Source organism: Festucalex cinctus, chromosome 13 (assembly GCF_051991245.1).
Source record: "Festucalex cinctus isolate MCC-2025b chromosome 13, RoL_Fcin_1.0, whole genome shotgun sequence".
Classification (NCBI taxonomy): Eukaryota; Metazoa; Chordata; class Actinopteri; order Syngnathiformes; family Syngnathidae; genus Festucalex; species Festucalex cinctus.
Window position 1 is genome coordinate 1,631,338 of NC_135423.1, and position 23,165 is coordinate 1,654,502.

A 23,165-nucleotide genomic window follows, 5' to 3' on the forward strand; every position below is an offset into this window, starting at 1 on the left:
TGCGTGCGTGCGTGCGTGCGTGCGTGCGTGCGTGCGTGCGTCCTGTCAGCATGAATCACATCTGAAGTGGTGAAGCAAGAAGTGCGAATCTCTCTTTAAACGCTTAAAATAATAACAACGGGACACATGGAAACAGATTAATCAGCACTGCACACTATTTTTAGTTCACTTTTTTTTTATGCTGATTGGACATTTCATAAAATACATATGTATAATGCAACTGGACCAGCGGTGTGCAAACTTTTTCATTTGAGGGCCACATCCAGAAAATCAGAAGGGCCACATCATGTTATGAAGAGAAATTGTGTTTAGTCCTAAAAATTGGACAAATAATTGATTTGTGCTTTTGCATATTTAGAAAAATGCTACAGTATATAAACCAATTGATTTGTAATATGGCAGTAGGGTTATTATTGTTTTGGAATTTTTCATTTGAGTTAGTTTTGATTCGATTTCAGGGTGGTTCTGTTAGTTTTTATTAGTTTAGTTCTTTAAAAAATGCTTAGTTTTGGTTGAGTTTGTTAGTTTCAGTATTGGTATTAGTTTTATTTGTTATTTTTTTCTTAATGTGTATGACTTGTGCGCAATATTTAAAAAACCAGCATGGGAGCGACGTCATCTTTTGGTGCTTTTCTATTGGCTGTTGCTCGATGACGTCACTTTTGTGTGACACACTTTCAAACGTCATTATTCCGCTTTATATCCAAAAATAAATCTACTAAAAATCACATTTAAAATCATCCCCAAAGGCTCATGCATCAAATTAATTTGTTTGCTATAATTATAGTTAGTTTTAGTTAGTTTTGTAAACATAAAATGTAGTTTCAGTTAGTTTTCGTTTTTTAAAAAGCATTTTTGTTTTTATTTTATTTCGGTAACAATATGGTTTTTGAATTTTAGTTTTAGTTTTTTCATGAGTTTTAGTGAACTAAAATAACCTTTATTGGCACCTGTTTTTCGACACCTTCCCTTCTTATTTTGACCATCTCCAAACATTTTTGTTTTTATTTGATTTGAACTGAGTCAAATGCCATTTTTAGCATATGTCAACAATTTCCAAAACTGAAGCCACCCTTACAAGTTTTTTTTTTTTTTTTTAATTATTATGATTTTCTGGCCAATAAAACATTCAATGAAAACCAAACTTTCATTTCCTCACTCAGGATATTCATGCGAGTCAGGCAGCCGCCGACATCTCGATGGACCTGAACCGGAATGCAGCAGAAAATGGTGCACAAGCCCGCCAGGTGTTAAAGGTGAGCGTGCGTTTTGGGGCATGTATCAGAGTGTGAGTTTACGGAATAAAAAAAAAAAAAGAAGATAAATATTCTTTGATTGCAGTACTGTAAATCTTCAGTGTGGGTTCTCTATTCTCTCTCTTATTATTTGGACTGAATTAATAGAGGGGAAAAAATACATCCGTCATTATTTCATTTTCAGTCTAATGCATTAAAATGAGATCACCGCTTTGATATGTGTCTTGGAGTGACATTTTTCGACACATTTCTGCAACTTATTCATCAGTAAGGAATCTGAAATTACAGCTTCTATTAGTCTTTTTTTTTTTTTTAAATCACACGAAGACAATTTAATATGTATAAAAGAGTTTTAAATAGGCCCAAACCGTGTTAACATCAACACAAGGTATATCAAACATAATACATAATACAGGACCAAAAATGCCAAAATCTAAAATAAATACAATGATATAAAATGTATAAAATGTAAAAATATATTTTTTATAAAAATATACAAAAGTTATAAAAAATATAATTGAAAAATTGAATAAAAAAAATAAGTATAAATAAAAATAAAAACAACAAAAATATATATAGTAGATGTAAATAAATAAATATATACATAAATTAATAAATAAAAGTACAAATAAACGCAGAAATAAAAAAAACGAGATTTAAAATATAAAAATAAATATAAACATAAATGTGGAATTAAAAAAAACAAAAATATATAAATATATTTTAAATATCAATAAATAAAAAGGCTCTGCTCTCATATTTATGTCATGCTGTCAACATGAAATCCATCATGAAATGTTATTCAAATGAGGGGGGCCGTCCTAAGCATTTTTTGTTGTTTTTATTTTCATTTAAATTATTATTTTTTTGTATTTAATTTTGGAAGTATATATATATTTTTATATCTGTTTTTTGTTTTTAATTGGGGTATTTTTGGTCCTCTATAAATACACAGCATAACTGAATGATTATGATCGTGCAAATGTAATGTTCTTAGCTCCTACACACCCGGTAATGAATAGAAGCGAAAGCATAACGCGCCACATGGGAGCAGCAGCGCTCTGCGGCGGACACAATAACCGCATTCCTGCTTTCCCATCGCTCCCTCGTCCACATTCGCACAAACAAACACCTGCCAGCAGGCTGCAGTCTCTAAATCTGTACTAAATCTGAGGCAAAATGATTAGTTGTGCTATATATATATCTAACATACATATTGAAGCGTCGCTGGGGAGCCTGGAGGTGCTCCCAGCATGCTTTGCGGCACTGTGGGAATAAAAGGGCGTTTAAACTGCACGTTCTGGGTGAATTGTTTTGTTAGTTATTGGTTCAGTTGTGTTGGGTTGTGATTGTGTTTTTAGGTGGTTGTTTTGTGGGGATTTGAGGTTGTTGTTTTTTTCTGTGACACCATAAGTGTATGTAACATGGACAAGAATGACTTGCCTGCAATTTTGCGAGTTGAGGGAAAAGAGCCTTCGGTTTACAAAATAAAAGTGGTCACGCTACTTCGCTGCCTCATCAGCGCCGTAATACATATCTAAGAGAGAAATAAAACAACAAATTCTGCGGTTTCTCGCCTTGCTCTTCCTCGACAGAGCACTCCGCTGGATCTGATCGAGACCGGAAAGGGACTGAAGTTCCAGGCAGAGCGCCCACATCTGGTCAGCCTGGGAAGTGGACGTCTGAGTGTTGCCATCACACTGCTGCCCCTACCCGAGGGTGAGTCGTTGGCGTCGGCGTGAAAAATGGGCTCCCTTACGCAACACTCCAGTCGGTTAGTTGCCGTGAGTGTAAAGCTTGTTATCACCTCACTGTCTACTTTCTTTCAGTGTTTGCCGGCGGGTTTCTACATGTGTAACCTTTTAGGCCATGTCTGCCTTTTCACCATAATACCGCTGCTGTGTACCTCTTTGTCCGCACCTGCTTTCTCTTTATGCGTGTGTATATTCAGGGTGTGTTTCTTGACACGTGACATTTTATGAGGCTCTCTGCCAGCTTGGAGCCTTTTTTTGTTTTTTGTTTTGAAAGTTTGCCCAACCATATTCAATCCTCTTCAGTTACAAAAGTACCAAAAACGCCCAACACATGTTTTTGAGTCAATGTGCTGCTGTTTAGTTTCTTTGCATTTTTGGCATTGAAATCCCCACGTAAACAAATGTCCATCACCACACAACTGGGTAAAAAAATAAAATAAAAATCTATGAACACATGAAAACACACAAAAACATGACAATTTGGCTGCTATATCCATACTGCATTTTTGGATCAGAATTTGAGTTTGAGTTAACTGAACCTCTGTTTGTTTTACAACAATTGTGAATCGACAACAAAATCATTCTGTACCCTAGCATAGTGTAGCATAGCATAGCATAGCATAGCATAGCATAGCATAGCATAGCTAACGCAGTGGTTCTCAACCTTTTTTCACTTTTTTTGTACCCCCTGTGAAATATTTTTTTCAGCCAAGTACCACCTAATCAACGCAAAGCATTTTTCGGTAAAAAATAAATAAATAAATAAAAAGACTAAAACTGAGTACCATCACTGTCTGATTTATTAAACTTTACAACCTTTCAAACTCCATTTGTATTGCTCTCTCCAGAACTATTTGGAGATAAAAACATCTAAAATTATATATACTGTATTACTGTATATAGAAAATGGATGAATGCCACCGTGCATATATATATATATATATATATATATATATATATATATATATATATATATATATATATATATATATATATATATATATATGCGTGCAGAAGTGTTTTACTGGTATAACCAGAAACTGTAGCCCGTGCATATGGACAGCCATGTCAATACTTTAACAAGCTAGTATGGTTATTGAGTTACGTGATTTAAGTGTCAAATTCAAATCATCACGCATGCTGTAAGCTACCACAATATTTTCCCATCAGTACGACGCTTTCCTTCTTCCCGGCAGGCCGCACAACTGTTGGTCATGGTCCCGTGGACGTCAGCATCCAAGGCCCCGGGGTGGAAGCGCGACATTGCTACATCGAGAATAGGTCAGGGGTCATCATGTTACATCCGTGCGGCAACCTGTGTGCTGTTGACGGACTCCAAGTGACACAACCCATCCGCTTGTCCCAGGGTAAGACGTCACGCTTTCACGCTGGCCATCTTTTTTTTGTGTGTGTGCAAGGTTAAGGAAGGTTGAATTTACGAGCTTTGGATATAGTATCTGAATTTTTTGGGGGGTCTCATTAAGTAAAAGATTGGTCCCGACGCTGTTGCTGTGGTGTGATGTGATGTAAATACAGTTGTGGACGCTAGATCAGTGGTGTCCAAACTATGACCCCGGGGGCCATTTGTGGCCCGCCGTCCATTTTTCAGTGGCCCGCGACATATGCTAAAAAAATGGCGTTTGACTCCGTTCAAATCAAATAAACAAAACAAAAATGTTTGGAGAAAGAAGAAAGAAGGGAGGGTATTGAAAAACAGGTGCCATTAAAGGTTATTTTAGTTCACTAAAACTAATGAAAAAACAAAAAAATTCCAAAAACAATATTGTTACCAAAATAAAATAAAAATGAAAATGCTTTTTAAAAAATGAAAAATAACTAAAACTAACTATAATCATAGCAAACATGTCCTTTGTTTTAGCCTTTGGTAATTAATTAAATGCACGAGCCTTTGGGGATGATTTGGAATGTAATTTTTAGTAGATTTATTTTGATATAAACCGGAATAATGATGTTTGGAAGTGTGTCACACAAAAGTGACGTCATCGAGCAGCAACCAATAGAAAAGCACCAAAAGATGATGTCACTCCCATGGCTGTTTTTTTAAATATTGTGCACAAGTCATACACATTTTTAAAATAATAATAATAATAATAATACTAACACAAACTAAACTAAAACTAAGGATTTTTTTTAAATAAATAGACTAATAAAAACGAACTAAAATATAAAATTGCAAAACCCTATAATAATAACCCTATAATAACCCTACTGCCATATTACAAATAAATTTGTTTATATACTGTAGCATTTTTCTAAATATGCAAAAGCACAAATAAATTATTTGTACAATTTTTTAGGACTAAACACAATTTCTCTTCATGTGGCCCTTGCGTCCTTCGGATTTCCTGTATGTGGCCCTCAAATGAAAAAGTTTGGACACCCCTGGTGTAGATGCATTCTGGTCTTTGAGATGAGTTTTGTTTATTATGCAACCCATTTATAATTATTACATTATCGATTTCCATCATGATGGCTAACATAGTACACTAGTAGAGCAAACTCATTCATTTGCTGACTCAGCAAGGGAAGTTGCTCCATTCAATAAAACACAGTTTTACACTCTTCTAAGTAGCCATTGACTCGAGGCCCACGTGTCTCTATGACGTTATCAGTTATATAAACAGAAGCATTCCGTATGGACCACGTTTTTTCGGATTTGCACTCCATTTTGCATTTATGCTTTACAAACCCACAGTTGAAGCCCACACTCAGTCCCCGCCCACCACTTATAAAGTTCAGTCGTGCACAAGCACAGTTGCGTGTTACCCACTCATAGTTGTAGCCGGATCCTGGTTCAAGGTGAAGCTAATAGAGGCGGGAGAAAGACCGGCAGTCCTGACTGACCTACCTGCCGAGTGCCGACTTAGTCATGTAACATTCTTAGACATTTACATCAGAGCTCAGCGCATTTCCAGCTTTGGGAGGAATGCTCATCATTAGTCACTCGGCTCACAGGGTGTGGATTTTCTCCTGCATCATTTTTTTTTCTCCCTCACAAGAACTTCTCTGTTACGATTGGATCTACTTTGTCAGCTAATATTGAGTCAATAGTGAGATGGGACTGAGCGAAAATCCACTGATCAGCTTAACATGGAACTTGGTGTGGAAACTATATTTAATTACAGTGTTTCTACAGAAGTGTTGTCACTGTCAGAATTGAAACTGGAGTGTCATTAAGGAGGTATTTTATGTTGTTGACATAGCGGTGTCGTGGCTTGTAGTACAGGAAACAAATCAGACGTCGTTGATGGTTATTAGTTACTCAATATTTTGATGAGTAACACAGTGCACTTAAAGGCCCCCCAGTCTGCCGGTTTCACTCAGGAAAATGCACTTTTTAAATACAGGATTTAAACAAACTGCTTCTCAATTTACAGATGTGGGCTTCTCTTAATTTCTGGTGGTGATTTTGTCCTAGTTACAGGCAAAAACAATTCAATCCGCTGTTTGTTTCACCACATATATAACGGAAGCATTTGCATTTGTGTTGCATTTGGGGAAGTATCCGAATTGCCGGTATATTCGGAATTGTGAGTCTATTTTTTATTTTATTTTTTTATTTAACAATTCCACACAAACAAACAAGGCACTCATGTATCATCAAATAAGAAATTAGATTGAGCAATAATATAATTCAACACAGAAAATAAAAGAAAAAGAAAGAAAATACCATAAATCCAACAGAAATTATATTTGTACGAGGACTTTCAAATCAAATGTCAATAGTAGGCCTATTTAATGGACAATTACATGGGCCAGCGTCGTAAAAGCGTTTAAATCACGATCAATCTGATTCCATTTTTGACAGTTATCACAACATTCAGCCAAAGTAAATATCCTTCATACAATGAATGGATTACATATGTCTGTATTACGGAGTAGAGCATCTTTATGTTAAGTCTCCACCATGACACAAGTCTCCTCTTGTGTGGTCTCCTCTGATGGTGCCCGCCCCTCTCTTCCGGTCTCCTCCTCTTGCTCCTCCCTCCGCTCCTCCCCTTGACAACCAACCCGGCCTCTCTCTCTTTCTCTCGAGTTTGTGCGGGCTCAGGGAGTGCTGAAAAGCCGGCAGTTAGTCACAGGAGGCTCCTCTCGGATGAGATAAGCGTCTTGCCGCCCGTTGGAATAAAAAGAAAGATAAGGACTCGAAAGCGTCTACAGTTGGTGGTGTGATGTCCCCCCCCCCACGTACGCGGCAGTGGGTAAACTCGGCGCGTAACAAGCGAACAAGTCGACAGCTGCCGTTGAGATTGCAGCGTTCATGAGTCAATAGGTTTTTATTGGGATTATCATAACAAAAGAACGCGAGGACAAAGCCCCGTAAACGCCGCTGTTGTTGCCTAAATTATTCGCACTAAATCAGAAGACACGTTTTTTTTTGTTTTTTTTATTATTTGAAAAGCCGCAGAGGCGATGAACACAGCGCAGGGAGAGAACGCCTTCATTCATAGGACGTAAAGTAAGTGAGCTCGTTTTATCAGCTCTAGTTTTTCTTTCTTTGAACACTTTCTTTGACACTGAACCCACACTTCCTGTACCTTAAGTCAGGTGAATGTAGCCACTGTCTTCGCCATCTGACTCCATACAGTTGACACCCACTTTTCACGGGGGGGGGCAGATACCGAGCTCGGCCGCCATTGGGAAATTTCCACGACTTTACAACTTTACGTTGTTTTTAAATGGCCAGTTTTAAAGCGTCTGTAATGACAAATAAATTAGAGAGTACTTAAATATTTTTTTAAAAAATATTGAGTTAATTTTTGAAAACAAAATGAAAAAGTTAATGAGCAGAGAAAAAAATCATTCAAATATTTGTTTTGACTCAACATTGCGATAAATGTAGAACAGCTAACACAGTGAACTACTAAAATGCCAAATGTAAGCACCGTAATTTGTAACTTGTGACCATTAGAGCTGTCAAAATTAATCAATTAATTGATTGAATCGATTATCAACTTAAAATATAGTACAGTGTTCCCTCGTTTTCCGCTGGGGTTAGGTTCCAAAAAATACCCGCAATAAATGAAATCCGCGAAGTAGTTAGCTTTATGTTTTACAACTCTTCTAAATGTTTTAAGGCTCTAAAATCCCCGACCGCACAATTTAGACACTTTTCTCATTGAGGCATTTACATGTTCTCACATTTCTCTCTTGTTCAAACATTGACAAAGTTCAAACCTTCATAAATTTTATAAAATGGGTATATTACTGTAAAAAAATATGCAAAATTGCACTTAAAAAAAAATCCGCGATACAGCGAGACCGCGAAAAGTGAACCGCGTTATAGCGAGGGAAGACTGTACACCAATTGTGAATTCATAATATTGACCTACAATTATTATCCTACCGCTATCTGTGCAAGTGTTGTGTTTCCTCATTGGTATAGTAAAACCTAAGCAAAAAATGTAACATGACTATCAATTTGGTCTGGATGAGTAATTACGGATGCTCGTTCATTGCATTGACTTATATTTTCCTATCTTGTCTCCTATACTGCACTTTTTGAATTGCTATATTATTAGGGATGCATGATGATATCGGAGGCCGATAATTATCGGCAATTATCGACCAATTTGAAATTGACAACATCTCTCAGCACTCACACAAACAGTTCAACTTCCAACACAAGTTTGAATCAAACTCGGTCAGTATGAATTCAACATTTACAACAGGTCAAACATTTCTCCCGCATGTATGCGAGTTCTGTTTATAGACAGTCAGCACACATCGGTCCAGTTTTGCAGACACCCCCCAACCACCTACTGACATAAGCAGACCTCACTGTCTCTGTCTACTGTTACATGGCTATTCCTGGTTGCCACTGTGACCCAACCAGGCCTTGTGACACCAGTAGAAACAAGCTTCATTTTTTAATGATTGTGGCTTCGAAAAAACGTTTTTAAGTTCAGGCTATCGTCAATATCAGGGGTTCTGTAGTTTTCATAGATTGGAAACAAACAAGGAAAAACAAGCAATAAAACAAAATAACAACAGGTTCAAGAGGTGAATAAAGCTTAGCCAAGTTAAACCGGTACGAAGCGGTGGGAGAGCGGCATTTAACTCATTTACTCCCAATAACGTATAAATATGTTTTTTTAAATGTTCTAAGTGTCCCAAAGACGTATTTATGTTTTTTTTTTTTATGCTAGAGCATACAGAGGCTTTGCAACTCTGCAGATGCAGTTAGCTAGCTCATCACTGCACTTAATGGATGAAACACTGACTCAACCCACAACCCTTTAATTAACAAAGGCCTGGTTAACTGAAATTTTGATCCATATTGTACATGACTCTGGCCAGTTTAGCATTAGCAGGACATAGACAGTCCATCGCTTTTTTGAAAGGGATGGCCTCAGATATAAAAAAAAACAAACATTTTGCAGCATGTGACAGGCCGCACGGTGCAGAGGGAATAACTTGTGACAACAGTCAGGGGCTGACGGCAAGGCACAAAGACATCTCACAAAGCCCTATAGTCTGCTTTGACTTGCATAGTTTCATGGTGCAGCATCCTTATGTAATATTGCACATAAAACTGTGAGCTCACTGTGGTAGAATGCGACGTGCTCCATTTCTAACCACCTCTGCTTCCTCACTTCTAATCTTTCAAGCAAATATTCTAGCGGCGAAGCTGACGTGTTGGAAAGATTGGTCCAGCGGTTGGAGCACAGAGATGTTATTCGAGAAACGATGGAAACTTTGGTCCATAGACACATTCCAATTGGTCCAGCTGCTTCTTTTAATGCCACATAGAGCTCTTGGCATAAAGTGGCCTAAACATTCATATGCCTTTGTGGCCCCAAAGAAATATTTATTCTGATTAGTCTTGTCAGCTTTGACATACCACAACAACAGTTTTCAAAATAGTCCATGATTTTTTCTTCTTCAAATATTAGCATTGTTGAATCAATTCAAACACAATGGTGTTTATTTCTTTCAATCACTACCAATGTCTATTCAATATAGTAGTTAAAATGTAGTCATGTGTTGACAATCTGAAATAGCTTCATTATATGAGTAGTGATGAATCATAAAAAAAATAGATTGAAGTGAAATACAACACATGAATGAATCTGACTGAACAAAAGTCTTTTTAATTGTGTATGTTATAACCGCTCATAAGGGTCACAGGGGGTTGCTGGAGCCTATCTCAGCTGGCCCTGGGCAGTAGGCGGGGTACACCCCGGACTGGTTGCCAGCCAATCGCAGGGGACACAGAGACGAACAACCATCCACACGCACAAACACACCTGGGGACAATTCGAGCTCCCAATGAACCTGCCATGCATGTCTTTGGAATGTGGGAGGAGACGGGAGTACCCGGAGAAGACCCACGCGGGCACGGGGAGAACATGCAAACTCCACCCAGAAAGGTCGGGGCCTGGACTCGAACCCGAGTCCTCAGAACTGGGAGGCGGACGTGCTAACCACTCATGCCGCCCAACTTATAATGATTTATTTATGTTTATATTTATTTTGTTGCCAATTTCAGACTTGGCCCAGACATTCTATAAAAAAACACAATACACAGTATTTTGCCTCAATATTGTTAGATTTTTAACGATTTCACACACTCTGGGGTTAGAGTGTTAATCATCAAGCATTATTTTTTTATTCTCATCTGAAAGGCGTCATACATGACAGCGTCTCTCCCAAAGGCAAAAAGTGCACAGTTTCAGTTTGCTGACTGGCGTGATCTATATATAGATAATGGATATTCACCTTGACTCAATCAGCCCTTGTGAGTTTTTTAATACACTTAGATGGTCCTGCAGTTTTATCAGAGTGCGGTTGGAGTGTCCTTGTGGGAGGATCGAACCGCTGTATGTTGTCGTTAGTCCCGAAGATCTGTCAACTGGAAAACTCAACGACTTATTCCGATGGAAAGCACTTTATCGAAAGCATTTGGCTTTGGTTGCTTCAAGCAAACGGGATCTGTGGAACATTGCGGCTGCTGAGAGATGTTACACGTCTCAAAGTTATTCGGCATGCATGCGCTCACTGCAATGAAGGCAAGGCAGATGAGATGAATCATTGCTGGAGTGCTGAGGAAGACATTGCTCCCCACCGCACTGGTCAGGCCATCCATTTAATTACTGGGTAGGATCTTATTGCTTGCACACACATCTCCACTCATCCTCCACTCTGTGATGCCAATCCCAACAGTGCAAGTCTGATGTGATATTACTTAGTGCAGTGTAATTATTCAAATGACGTGTTGGGAGAGAATTTGTTGATTAAACAGATTTCATTTTCTACCACAGCTGGTTTTGCTGACCTCAGCTTTCGAGAGGAGCGAATCCTCCTGAGACATTTGCAAACTGCCTTTTGGAAGGATCCTCTTTCAGTCTGCGTGCGTATTTTGCTATTTACTCGGGTTTTTGTGTCCGTTTTCGCCGCGCTCGAAATGAAATACAAGCCTCACCAAGGTGTGTTAAGAAAATAAGAGAAGACGATACGGTACGATGGTTATCTTACGATAGATCATCTTACTTCATTTGACAATGTCATAAAAACTCAAAATAGCATACAACTCTCAAGGGAAAAATAGTTTTGGACTAAAACAGTGGTGTCCAAACTGGGCCAAACTCACAGAAGCTATCGCGTGTGAATGAGTGAGTGGAAAAAAAAAAATCTGTGCATGCTTTCAAATTGCCGCGGGAGTGACGTCAGGCAGTCGGCAAATTCGCCCGGCCCCGTTTGCGACATGCCACCACCCCGCCCTGCGATTGGCTGGAGGGTTGTAAACACTGTCTTTCCACAGAAACGTCCCGCTGTTTGCAAAACAAACACAAAATGGCAAAAAACAGGCTTGGTTTAGGACAAAATCACCACCAGAAATTAAGAGAAGCCCAGATCTGTAAATTGAGTAGTTTGTTTGTTTAAATCCTGTATTTACAAAGTGCCTTTTCCAGAGTGAAACTGGCAGACTGGGCCTTTAAGGTCTAAGATAACCTTGAGACAAATTCCTAGCTCATTATTCTTCTTTTAGTTGTATTGTTACGTTCCCAAATGATCACGTTGAAAATGTGAAAGCAGGACTTGATTCACTCATCATCTGTTTCCTGTTCATCTTTACACCCATTGCAGCTCCACCATTAAATGCTCAATATCTTCAAAATGAATCACGACCGTTTCACTGTCAGCATTTGTTTGAGTACTCTATAATGAATAACTATGTATGATTTATGTCCCTCTCTCGAGTATGCTACATGGCTCGCAACGCACTCGACTGTAAATCAACTCATTATAGTCAGATCAGCTATGTGATGGCTCCCATCAGTGAGGGAAAATCCATCATGATAAGTTGATGGACGTTTGTCTGCTTCCTAATAACAGTATTGACGAGCGTTAATTGGTACCCAGAGGCTGCCAATAATTGTTTGTGTGAGGAGCTGTAGACTGACTGGCTGGAGAAATATCCAGTGCCCACGTACTTCAGTTTACAATTTACTCAATACACTGGACATATTTTTTTTTAAGCACTTGCTTCTCCAAACCTGCATCATCCTTTGAAAGGATAACATGCTGTATATGAGGGATGTCACGATAAGGGCAGTATCGTGATATCGTGATATTAAAACTGCCACAATATCGTCGTCGTCATGGTCACAATATTTAAAAGGAACACATCTGTTAAAAAAAAGTCAGGTTGATCTCCATTTGTGCAGTTCTAGCACTCTCTAGTGGCTAGTTTTATTAGTGCAATTTAATTTTTATTAGGGACGTTTTGGCCTTCTATGTTTAAAATCTGTGCTAATTGTCAGTGAAGGGGAACCGAATTTGCTTCTGAAGCCATCAATGTGTGCTTGCATTAGCAAATAAGTGCCTCAATATTGTTATTAGAGATTGTAGGTGGTTTATATGCATTGCTCTTATGTACAAAAGCACAATATCGTGCTTTTTTTTTTTTTTTTTTTTTTTACAATATTGTGATCTTTTTTTACCCCCCCTCCTGTTGACATGGATCCCACTTATGCTCCAACTGGAACTCCTTTCACCTCATAGTCATTGCAGCGTAATGGAGCTATATTGAGAAGACAATAAACATGCTTATCTCTTCGTGGAGATTGTGGACCGTGATTGGGCAGAATTAGTTACGTGCGTCATTGTCTTTGGACGTTTCAAACGTAGATTGTGTAGCCATGGGGATGAATGGGCACGAGTTGGTCCCTGTAATTTTAGGCAGACCTGATAAGGTTGACACAGAAACACTGTTATTACAACTATTGTGCTTTACAAGTACTTGCTTTTAATCACGGTATGTGTACTGTATAGTGGATAGGATATGGCATGCATACGTGGAATTATTTTTGACAGCTTGTAGCTTTCTTTATTCTGAGTGAGTGGCACAAAGGAGGAGTCCATCCACTCTTTTGCAGCCAATTTTAGTTCCTAAACTTACCCTCTATAATACAGGGGTGTCCAAACTACGGTCCGGGGGGCCATTTGTGGCCCGCCGTCCATTTTTCAGCGGCCCGCGAAATATGCTAAAAATGGCATTTGACTCAGTTTAAATAAATGAACAAAAACAAAAATGTTTGGAGATGGTCAAAGTAAGAAAGGGAGGGTGTCGAAAAACAGGTGCCATGAAAGGTTATTTTAGCTAACTAAAACTAATTAAAAAAAACTAAAACTAAAATTCAAAAAACATAAAAACGAAAATGCTTTTTAAAAAACGAAAACTAACTGAAACTACATTTTATGTTTACAAAACTAACTAAAACTAACTATAATTATAGCAAACATGTCCTGAAACTAACAAACTAAACTAAGCATTTTCCAAAGAACTAAACTAATAAAAATTAACACAACCACCCTGAAAACTAATAAAAACTAACTAAAATGAAAAATTCCAAAACTATAATAATAAGAAATCAAATTATTATACACATTATACATACAAAACATACATTATGTGAAAACATAGGCAGAGAATCACTTATCACGCTGTGAAAGTGAGGATCAAAGACATGGGAAGCATTAAATACTCTAACTACTGCATCATGTCTGTTATTTTCAAAACTCTTCTTTAAGAGTGAAAGTTGCATAAAGTGAATACACCGATTTTTAAGTTTATTAAAAATATATTTAAAAAAAAAAAAAAAAAAAACAGAAGCATCCTCTGACTACTTCCTAACGCAATCCCACCAGTTTACAAAGCTGAGATATCTGATGCCCCTCACCACAACTCAATTAGAAAGATAAGATGCAGTTTCAGAAGTAATGTAGCTTACTTCTTAAATGTAAATATCCTTTGACTAATTTGAGGTTAGGAGGTAATGGCAATCTGGCCTACTATCACCATTATGAATAAACCACTTTATTTGTAATATGGCAGTAGGGTTATCCCTTGTGCCATTTGCTTAGCCAAATATGTAAATTAGGAGTTGATTGTGCAGGGGGAAAACAAAAAAAAACAAAAAAACAAAAAAAAATGAGCCACGGCTTTGGAAAACTGGGGGACCGTCAAAATGCGAGTGTGCCAACATTTCTCAGCCATTGCATGAGGGAGATATCTATTATAATATCCCTGGAATTGGCGTTAGCCAACCGCGTAACATTAATGTACATTATAAGTGACATTTTTGGACCGATTGGACACTGCATGTATTTTATTGCAATTTCCGTGATTTCTGCATGAAATCCTTCTATGGACATTCCTCGACGGTGCCATGGCCATGAGAAAGATTTCGCACCCCAAATCCACCAGGTGGCGGTAGAGGCCAATTAATGATTTTCCTTGCAAACGCCGCACTGATTCCAGCACGCCATATTCCACACAGACTTATTTCTTCGTGCTTTTTACTGATTGTGCATTCGACAGGATGTTAGTGGATGCGCGTGCACGTTAGTGGGCGCGCGTGCGTGTTCGTGGATGCGCGTACACGCGCGCCACTTATATTTTTGTGCAGAAAAAGGTATTGCGAGCTATTGACTTATGTTTCGTGTTGGGATATGCTGTTTGTTTGTCTGCATGGACGTGGGAAGCACGTTCCCTAGTGGGAGGGGTCGAATGGCAATGCTCTTTGCCGTTGTTATGTCCCCAAAATGAGCCACTGTTAGAGGTGGGCGTCGTTGCAATACAGCGGTTTTCCTCAGTGTGTGAAGGCTGTTATTTAATTTTTTTTTTCTCTTTCTTCACTTCAGAACTTCAGAATTAATAGCGTGCATATTCCACACGCATGCACAGTTCGATCATCCATTTTGAACAGCCGAGCATTGACATTTGCTCTGCCAAGGCTGCAGGGGGCAGGCGTGCCATTGTGGCCAAACGTGCGTGCAACGTGGAGGTGACGTATTTCCCTTCGTGCATTCTTCAAAACATGGCAAGGAGCATGGATCGGTGAAAACAATAAGCAGAAGGGATAAGACAAAACAAAAAAAACGTTTTTTTTTTTGCAACTTATGAAGTGTAACATGTAACGGTTGTCGAGATGAATTCCTCGTCGGTTATCTTATCTGGCCGTTGCATTTCTACGTGTGAAAGTGCTAAGCTTCGATTTTTATTCGGCTAGTTTGTATTCACAACAACGTGCTAACGTGCTAAGAGGCTAACGTGCACGAGACATGAGCTTCCTGGATCTAAGGAAAAGAACGGCGATCGGAGACACAAAAAGCTGCAAATGCAAGTTGGCAAGTAAGTACTTCTACAAAATAAACATAAACGAACATATGAGCACGTCCTGGAATGCCGCGGGGGCCGTGTAGCTTCCCAACGGTATGTAGCTCGTCGCTGTGTTGACTTCCGTTCGCCGGATACAATTGGATACAGGCGGTGTAAATTTATCCGAAAAACACGCACGATTTCCGGGTAAAGTAAACGGACGGATCGGTGTAATGGAGCTTTTTCTTTCCGTTATTTGTCCGGAACCGTACGTCCTACGGGGAAAATGACACATATCTGACACATATCTGGAACCGTAAGCACAAGAGATACGTGGCTCGTTGAAGTGCGACGCCGGATATGGGGGTGTAAATCGGGCCTTCCTGTACCCGAAAATCAAACACAATTTGCGGCTAAAGTCACGGAGGGTCCCGGTGCCGCTCCGGAGCCCCACAAAAAGTACTTTTTTCCCCAAAGTTTTCTATCAAAGCTACCGTGTTGCCTGATGCTCTAACTATGTCATATGAAAGATTCAAATTTATTTCTTTATTATACATATATACAACACAGTTAATTTTCTTCATAATCTATTATTTGGCTTCTGTTGTCCTATGGTGGGGGGAAATAATAATAATAAATAAATATACTATATTTATGCATAGTTTTGATGCCAATGAACATTTTGGGTGGTTGAAAGAAAAAAAAAATGTTAAAAAATGACTTAGTTATCACACCTCAAAGTAGAATTACTTATTTGGCTAAAATGTACTCTTCGAGGGTGTTCTGAGTTAAATTGCCATTGTCAAAAAATTTGGCATGCATTGAAAAAATTGTTGTTATAACTTATTGCCTTATTCGAAGCTCTAATTATGTCATATGAAGTATTAATTTTTTATTTATTTTTTATACATGTATACAGCACAGTTCGTTTTCTTCATAGTCCATTCTTTGGGCTTGTATTGTCCTAAGAGGGGGGAATACATAAAAAAAAAAAAAAAAAACTTCATATGTATGGATAGTTCTGATGCCAATGAACATTTTGAGTGGTTGAAATAAAAAAAAATGTTAAAAATTGACTTAGTTATCACACCTCAAAGTAGAATTACTTATTTGGCTAAAATGTACTCTTCGAGGGTGTTCTGAGTTAAATTGCCATTGTCAAAAAATTTGGCATGCATTGAAAAAATTGTTGTTATAACTTATTGCCTTATTCGAAGCTCTAATTATGTCATATGAAGTATTAATTTTTTATTTATTTTTTATACATGTATACAGCACAGTTCGTTTTCTTCATAGTCCATTCTTTGGGCTTGTATTGTCCTAAGAGGGGGGAATACATAAAAAAAAAAAAAAAACTTCATATGTATGGATAGTTCTGATGCCAATGAACATTTTGAGTGGTTGAAATAAAAAAAAATGTTAAAAATTGACTTAGTTATCACACCTCAAAGTAGAATTACTTATTTGGCTAAAATGTACTCTTAGAGGGTGTTCTGAGTTAAATTGCCATTGTCAAAAAATTTGGCATGCATTGAAAAAATTGTTGTTATAACTTATTGCCTTATTCGAAGCTCTAATTATGTCATATGAAGTATTAATTTTTTATTTATTTTTTATACATGTATACAGCACAGTTCGTTTTCTTCATAGTCCATTCTTTGGGCTTGTATTGTCCTAAGAGGGGGGAATACATAAAAAAAAAAAAAAACTTCATATGTATGGATAGTTCTGATGCCAATGAACATTTTGAGTGGTTGAAATAAAAAAAAATGTTAAAAATTGACTTAGTTATCACACCTCAAAGTAGAATTACTTATTTGGCTAAAATGTACTCTTAGAGGGTGTTCTGAGTTAAATTGCCATTGTCAAAAAATTTGGCATGCATTGAAAAAATTGTTGTTATAACTTATTGCCTTATTCGAAGCTCTAATTATGTCATATGAAGTATTATTTTTTTATTTATTTTTTATACATGTATACAGCACAGTTCGTTTTCTTCATAGTCCATTCTTTGGGCTTGTATTGTCCTAAGAGGGGGGAATACATAAAAAAAAAAAAAAAACTTCATATGTATGGATAGTTCTGATGCCAATGAACATTTTGAGTGGTTGAAATAAAAAAAAATGTTAAAAATTGACTTAGTTATCACACCTCAAAGTAGAATTACTTATTTGGCTAAAATGTACTCTTAGAGGGTGTCACTGATTCCAAGGCACAAGGGTTAAAGGGGAAGTCAAGCCCCAAATCTTCTAAACAATATGTTCGATGCAGCCCTATGAGTAAATACGGTATTCTGGTTAATATTGCATTAGTGGCGTATGAGTTAAGCAGCAAAAGCCATCAGTTTTTATCAACATCGGAAGGCGTCCATTTTGCCACTTGCTGTCGAGTGAAGATGACATCACAGTTGCTCAGGTCTCAGGTATAACCAATCACAGCGCAGCTTCGGAAAACAGATGAGCTCTGATTGGTTGCTGCCTGAGCCCCGAGCAACTGTGATGTCATCTTCAGTAGACAGCAAGTGGCAAAATGGCCGCCCCTTGAGATGGATAAAAACGGATGGATTTTGCTTCATAGTTTATTATTGTCAAGAAATGTTTAAGGTTGACTTCCACTTCAAAGTCCCATGTCCCTGATGACGTAATTCAACAAATTCTAACGATATATACGTATATATGCTCTTTTACAGGCTGTATGCTGTGTTTTGGTCAGTCAGCCTTTTTTCGCTTCAACCACCCTGAAGAAGCCTTAAGGATGAAGAGCATGATGCCCCCTGGAGGCAACGTCTCCACAGGGGACTACAGACGATGTGCGGGTATGAGATGACGCTCACAAATTTCTCCCTATGACCTTGACTGTATGGCCATTTTGACGATCTGCTGGTGCGATGTGTCGTAGAATAGCATTGACCTGGGGGGGGGGGGGGTGGTGAATGGCCTAGTTTGTTGCAAAGACCAACATTGAAGGTAGTGAACTCATTTGCTCTCAATAACGTGCAAATACGTTTTTTTTCTATGTTTGAGGTGTTTTTATTTATTTATTTTTTTTTTTTTTTTTTTTTTTTTTTTTTTGTATGCTAGAACATACAGAAGGCTTTGATGCAGCCTCTCAACTACAAAGAACGGTTGCAGAAATGGTAGTTATTACACAAGCGGCCAGCAGGTGGCAGCAGAGCAAAGGAGATCAACCAGGGCCATGTAGAAAAAAAAGCTAAATGACTTATAATTTTAAATAGATTTGTGAAAACCGATGAAACTTAGCTCTCTTCTAATGCTAATTTCTGCAAAACGGAAACAGATTTTTTTCCCTGATGAAAGAAGAGACTTTAATCTTTCTTTTGATAGGTTCCATACTTTTATAGCAATTGAACACAATATTCTGTGGGCCTTGCAAAATCAATCCAAATCCAGTAAAACAGCCGGGAGCAAACGGGATTGCGAAATGTGAAAATGGCTGTGAGTGAATGAGTTAAAAGGTTTACAGGTGGCTGTTTGTCTAGCAGTAAACCTCCAGCCTGTTTCCTTTTTAATAGACAGTCATGGTTGTTGGTTACGCAGCAGCACAAGGAGATCTGCTGCTCAGGCTAACAATACTGGGCTTGTATAAAGTTCAACCGTTTATATTTTTTCCCCTTTATATTGAGCCTTTGTAACTTGAACTTGTAAAAGATGTCTGCAGAAAGTGCCTGTAAAATGTAAATGCAGTCTTTTTTTTTTCTTTCTTTATTGTGGTGAAACGTTTGAAAAAAGCTTTCAATTGTGGCTACCTATGTTTTGTAACACCTTGTTAATCTTGTCCTTTTAAATGAAGCAGCTGTCAAAGTGTGACGCTAGAAAGGCGGTCGGCCGCGACCTGGTGCCAGAGGTTACGCCATGCCTGTTTTATGTGCATCTCATTCCTCCGCGTCTCCGGGCAAACTTTTCAGCTACTTGCGCGTTTGCAATTCAGAGCGCTCCAGCTGGAGAGCACGTCACGAGAAGCGTATCTTTTCTTAGCGATCTCAGCGATCAGGGCCTTGTCTCAGCGTCTTGTTATTTCCCCTCCCCCTCATTTGACAGTGGCTGCTTGCCCCCGTGGAGTAAGTATAGCACACACGGAGGCTGCTTGGTGCGGACTTCCTGATCCAGTAATGAAAGCCTTCCGTTGTTTAGAGAAGCACCATTTTCCTTAATTATACATTCCGAGGTTGCATTGAGATGAAGGCATAGTTGGAACCACTCCCAGGATAATCCTAGCATATCTTCTGTCTGTTTATAAATAAATTACAGAAAATCTGTTTATGAACTTGTGGGCCACAACTATTATAGTAGGGCAAGCCCTAAAACTATTTGCACTTGATTGTTATCAGACATAGACTTGGGGAATTAATTTTGATAGAAACAAATACTGTATTTTCTCAAGTACAACATGATTTTTATTTATTTTTTTAATAGAAAATAAATAAGAAATCATGGGTGTATATTACTGTTGTTCCGATACCGATACTGGTATCAGCAAAGGCGCCGATACTGCATTAAAATAGTGGTATCGGTATCGGTGACTACTCACAAGTAACATGCCGATACCGTTAATTTTAACACTAATATAGGATTTTTGATGCAGCATCTTGTGTCTTGCTCGTGCACGACATTCACTGATGTGTGAGGAAAAAACCCTGAGGTATCGGTATGGTATCGGTATGCTTTCTTCCAGAACCAATTAATTTTGTAAGTAGAGGTACCACTGTATGTGCTTATAATCTAGGCTGGTGTTACCATATCTTTTGACAAAAACTATTTATAAACCTCCACTTCCATTCTGCTGTTGCTCATCTAACCTGCCACCTTATTTTGCTTTTCCATTTTTCCACTTTTTAAAACTTTTTTTTTTTTTTCCAATAATGATATGGCTTGGCAGCAATGGTGACAGGCTGACAGCACATCTGCCTGACAGCTAGGAGATGTTTTCTCCTTGCTTGTGCGTCTTTTCTCTGGGCACTTCTTTTTCCTCCCACATTCCAATTTACATGCTTGCTACATTTGAAGACGCTGACCAGTCCAGGTCGCATCCTGCATCTTCCCCGAAGTCAGCAGGGATGAACTCCAGTAGCCTGTGACCCTTATTGAGGACTTGCGGTATAGAAAATGGACGATATGCGGCTGTTGCAAGTCTCACTGGGTGCAAAGGGAAGTTCTTTGAGACGGTTACAGTTTCACTTTCAGCATGCCACGACATTGCATCGTCTCTCCTCTGATAATGGCTTTTTCAGAAGGAAATAAAAATAACTGCCAGTCAATAAAACTGAAATGGATATAAACGTTTTCCAATCCTCATTTTTAGTTCCAAACCAGAAATAAACCCCCGTTTTCCACCCTTGTAGCCATTTTACTTGAATATTCCACCACATTGGATCAATAAGGTCTGATGTGCAACTTTGCAGTGCAGGCACAATCATAGCACACAGTGTACGTAATCCTTGTCAGCTTCCTGCTCATGATGGCGTTAATTTGATGTAACTGTTTTAAAAAGAAATGTAAACTATGTACAATACTGTATTCTGATATCTTTTTTTTCTATTCACACCCCAAGAACATGCTTAATATGTTCGTGTACAAAAGTATTCCTGTACTGTACGAGGATTTTGTTTTGTTTTGTTTTTTTGGTTTATGACAGTAATGGCATTTTTACACTTTTTGAAGTTACAAACAGTACACGATGAACAATTAAGAATTTGTCACTCACGTGGCACAAGAAAGCACATGAGTTACTGCCATATTTACTGTTGGCCGCTGTGAAAAACATATATCCCAGTGTATTTAACACAAATATTTATTGAAATCGGGACATAAATATTCCATTACCACGTTAGCGGTTTTGAAATGAAATGAAAGTGCAAATTCCTGTTATGTCATCGACAGAGTCGTAAGCCAAGGACCCCCTCTGTATTTCACTTACAACAATAAATATTTAAAACTAAGTTTATGAAAAATATGTATTTAATTTATATTAAAGTTTTATTTATATATATATTTTTTTTCAGCCATGAATTTTTATGTGTTTTAATTTCTCTCTCCCCGTTTCACAGCTGTAAACGGAAATAAAAATGTTTGGGTTGATTTTTCGTTCGGACAAATAGAAATGTGAGTGTGGTTTAATTGAATAATATTTCCATGGCTTTAAATCCAGAAATGGACTAACGACGAAGATAGGGTCAATAACTGTCAAACACAATACTGTACGTAAAACAACAAACAAAACAGACTGCATAGCGTGTGCAGTGAAGTCCGCGTCTTCGTAGCCGGTAACGGGTTCGGTGAACCTTCAACATAAAATTCCGACACGAACGCATTCATAGTGTAATCTCAGAAAAGGGCGATGGTGCGTTGCACCGTAGCCGTTTATCAGCATTCATGTTAGAGTCAGTGGAAACGGTGGATAATGCCACTGTGAAGTCTCCACGTAGGAACGAGATTCGTTTAAGTTTAAAGGCGAACGTTTGGACCGGAAACAGACTCCAGTTTGGTAACTTGACGAACAGTGGCGCCACAACCACCAACAGTGCCGAGTAGCACTCTCGATCCCTTTTTTAAAAAAAACAAAAAACAAAACTATATATATAAATAAATACCGGTAAACTGCTGCCGTCCTCGGCGTGCGCGCAGCCTGGATCCTCCGGGCTGCAGTCACAGCCTGTCTGCCACTGGCGCCCGGAGGATGTAGTTTGTAGTCCACAGTTTGTCAAAGAGCAGGTGGACGGCGCGAAGGCTGACCGGTTTACATTCAGTCACGTGAGTAGCCTTCTCCCGAAAAAGACCACATCATCATACGGTTTTGTATTCGCTGCCACCCCCCCAATCCAAACCAATGCCAATATTTTTTGCGATGTTCATATTTAGATACAGTAATCCTAGCAGTCACAGTGTGAGTCGAGTGCGATGAAGGTATCGGTAACGGAGCCACGGTGCGTAATTGCCAGATTTCCTAATGAAGTTAGGAACGCTGCCCTCCAGTTCCCAAGACGATGACATCACTCCACGGGCTTTCCCCAAGCGAAGGGCTGCTTTTATTTGGTTCCCCCCCCCCCTTCTTCTGCCACTGCACGCCATGCTGTGTGTGCTAAATGACGACGTGACATTTTGCGTCCACGCGTTGTTTAAATGTGTTAACGTAACACCTTGCAGACATAAACACTGTAAAACAAACCTACACATATTCAGTGGTGATGACTGTCATTTAACGCTGAGCAATGATAAGAGTAGCATACACAGGAGGCGACTCCCTTCCTTGCTGGTGCCAGAACAAGCTAATGCATTATTTGTGGAGGCTTCTTCTATATTTTACAATGTTCTGTTTCTGAGATATGTCTGACGCAATCATGAAAATAAATGCCTCATTTGTGAGCAATGGAAATTTCCCCCCATCCTCATCCTAATTTCTGTAACCAGGAATTTCTCTAAGAAACTGCGTGTGGATGGTGTTGTGAAATGCTGTTGCTGAGGCAAAAGTCAAAGCTTGGAACATAATATATGTACAGTAGACTACTGTAGC

The 23,165-nt window shown here is 38.6% G+C and overlaps 1 protein-coding gene across 7 annotated transcripts in view; it reads left to right on the plus strand.

The window, feature by feature from the left end:
- The window catches only part of phldb1b (pleckstrin homology-like domain, family B, member 1b), a 70,082-nt gene that overhangs the window by 14,634 nt on the left and 32,283 nt on the right, over positions 1-23,165 (plus strand). For all 7 annotated transcript variants that reach the window (XM_077540560.1, XM_077540561.1, XM_077540562.1 and 4 more), the window contains 4 exons: positions 1,164-1,256; positions 2,852-2,975; positions 4,207-4,377; positions 18,328-18,453. In XM_077540560.1, coding sequence (XP_077396686.1) covers positions 1,164-1,256; positions 2,852-2,975; positions 4,207-4,377; positions 18,328-18,453 — 514 coding nt within the window. The remainder of the gene's footprint in view (positions 1-1,163; positions 1,257-2,851; positions 2,976-4,206; positions 4,378-18,327; positions 18,454-23,165) is intronic.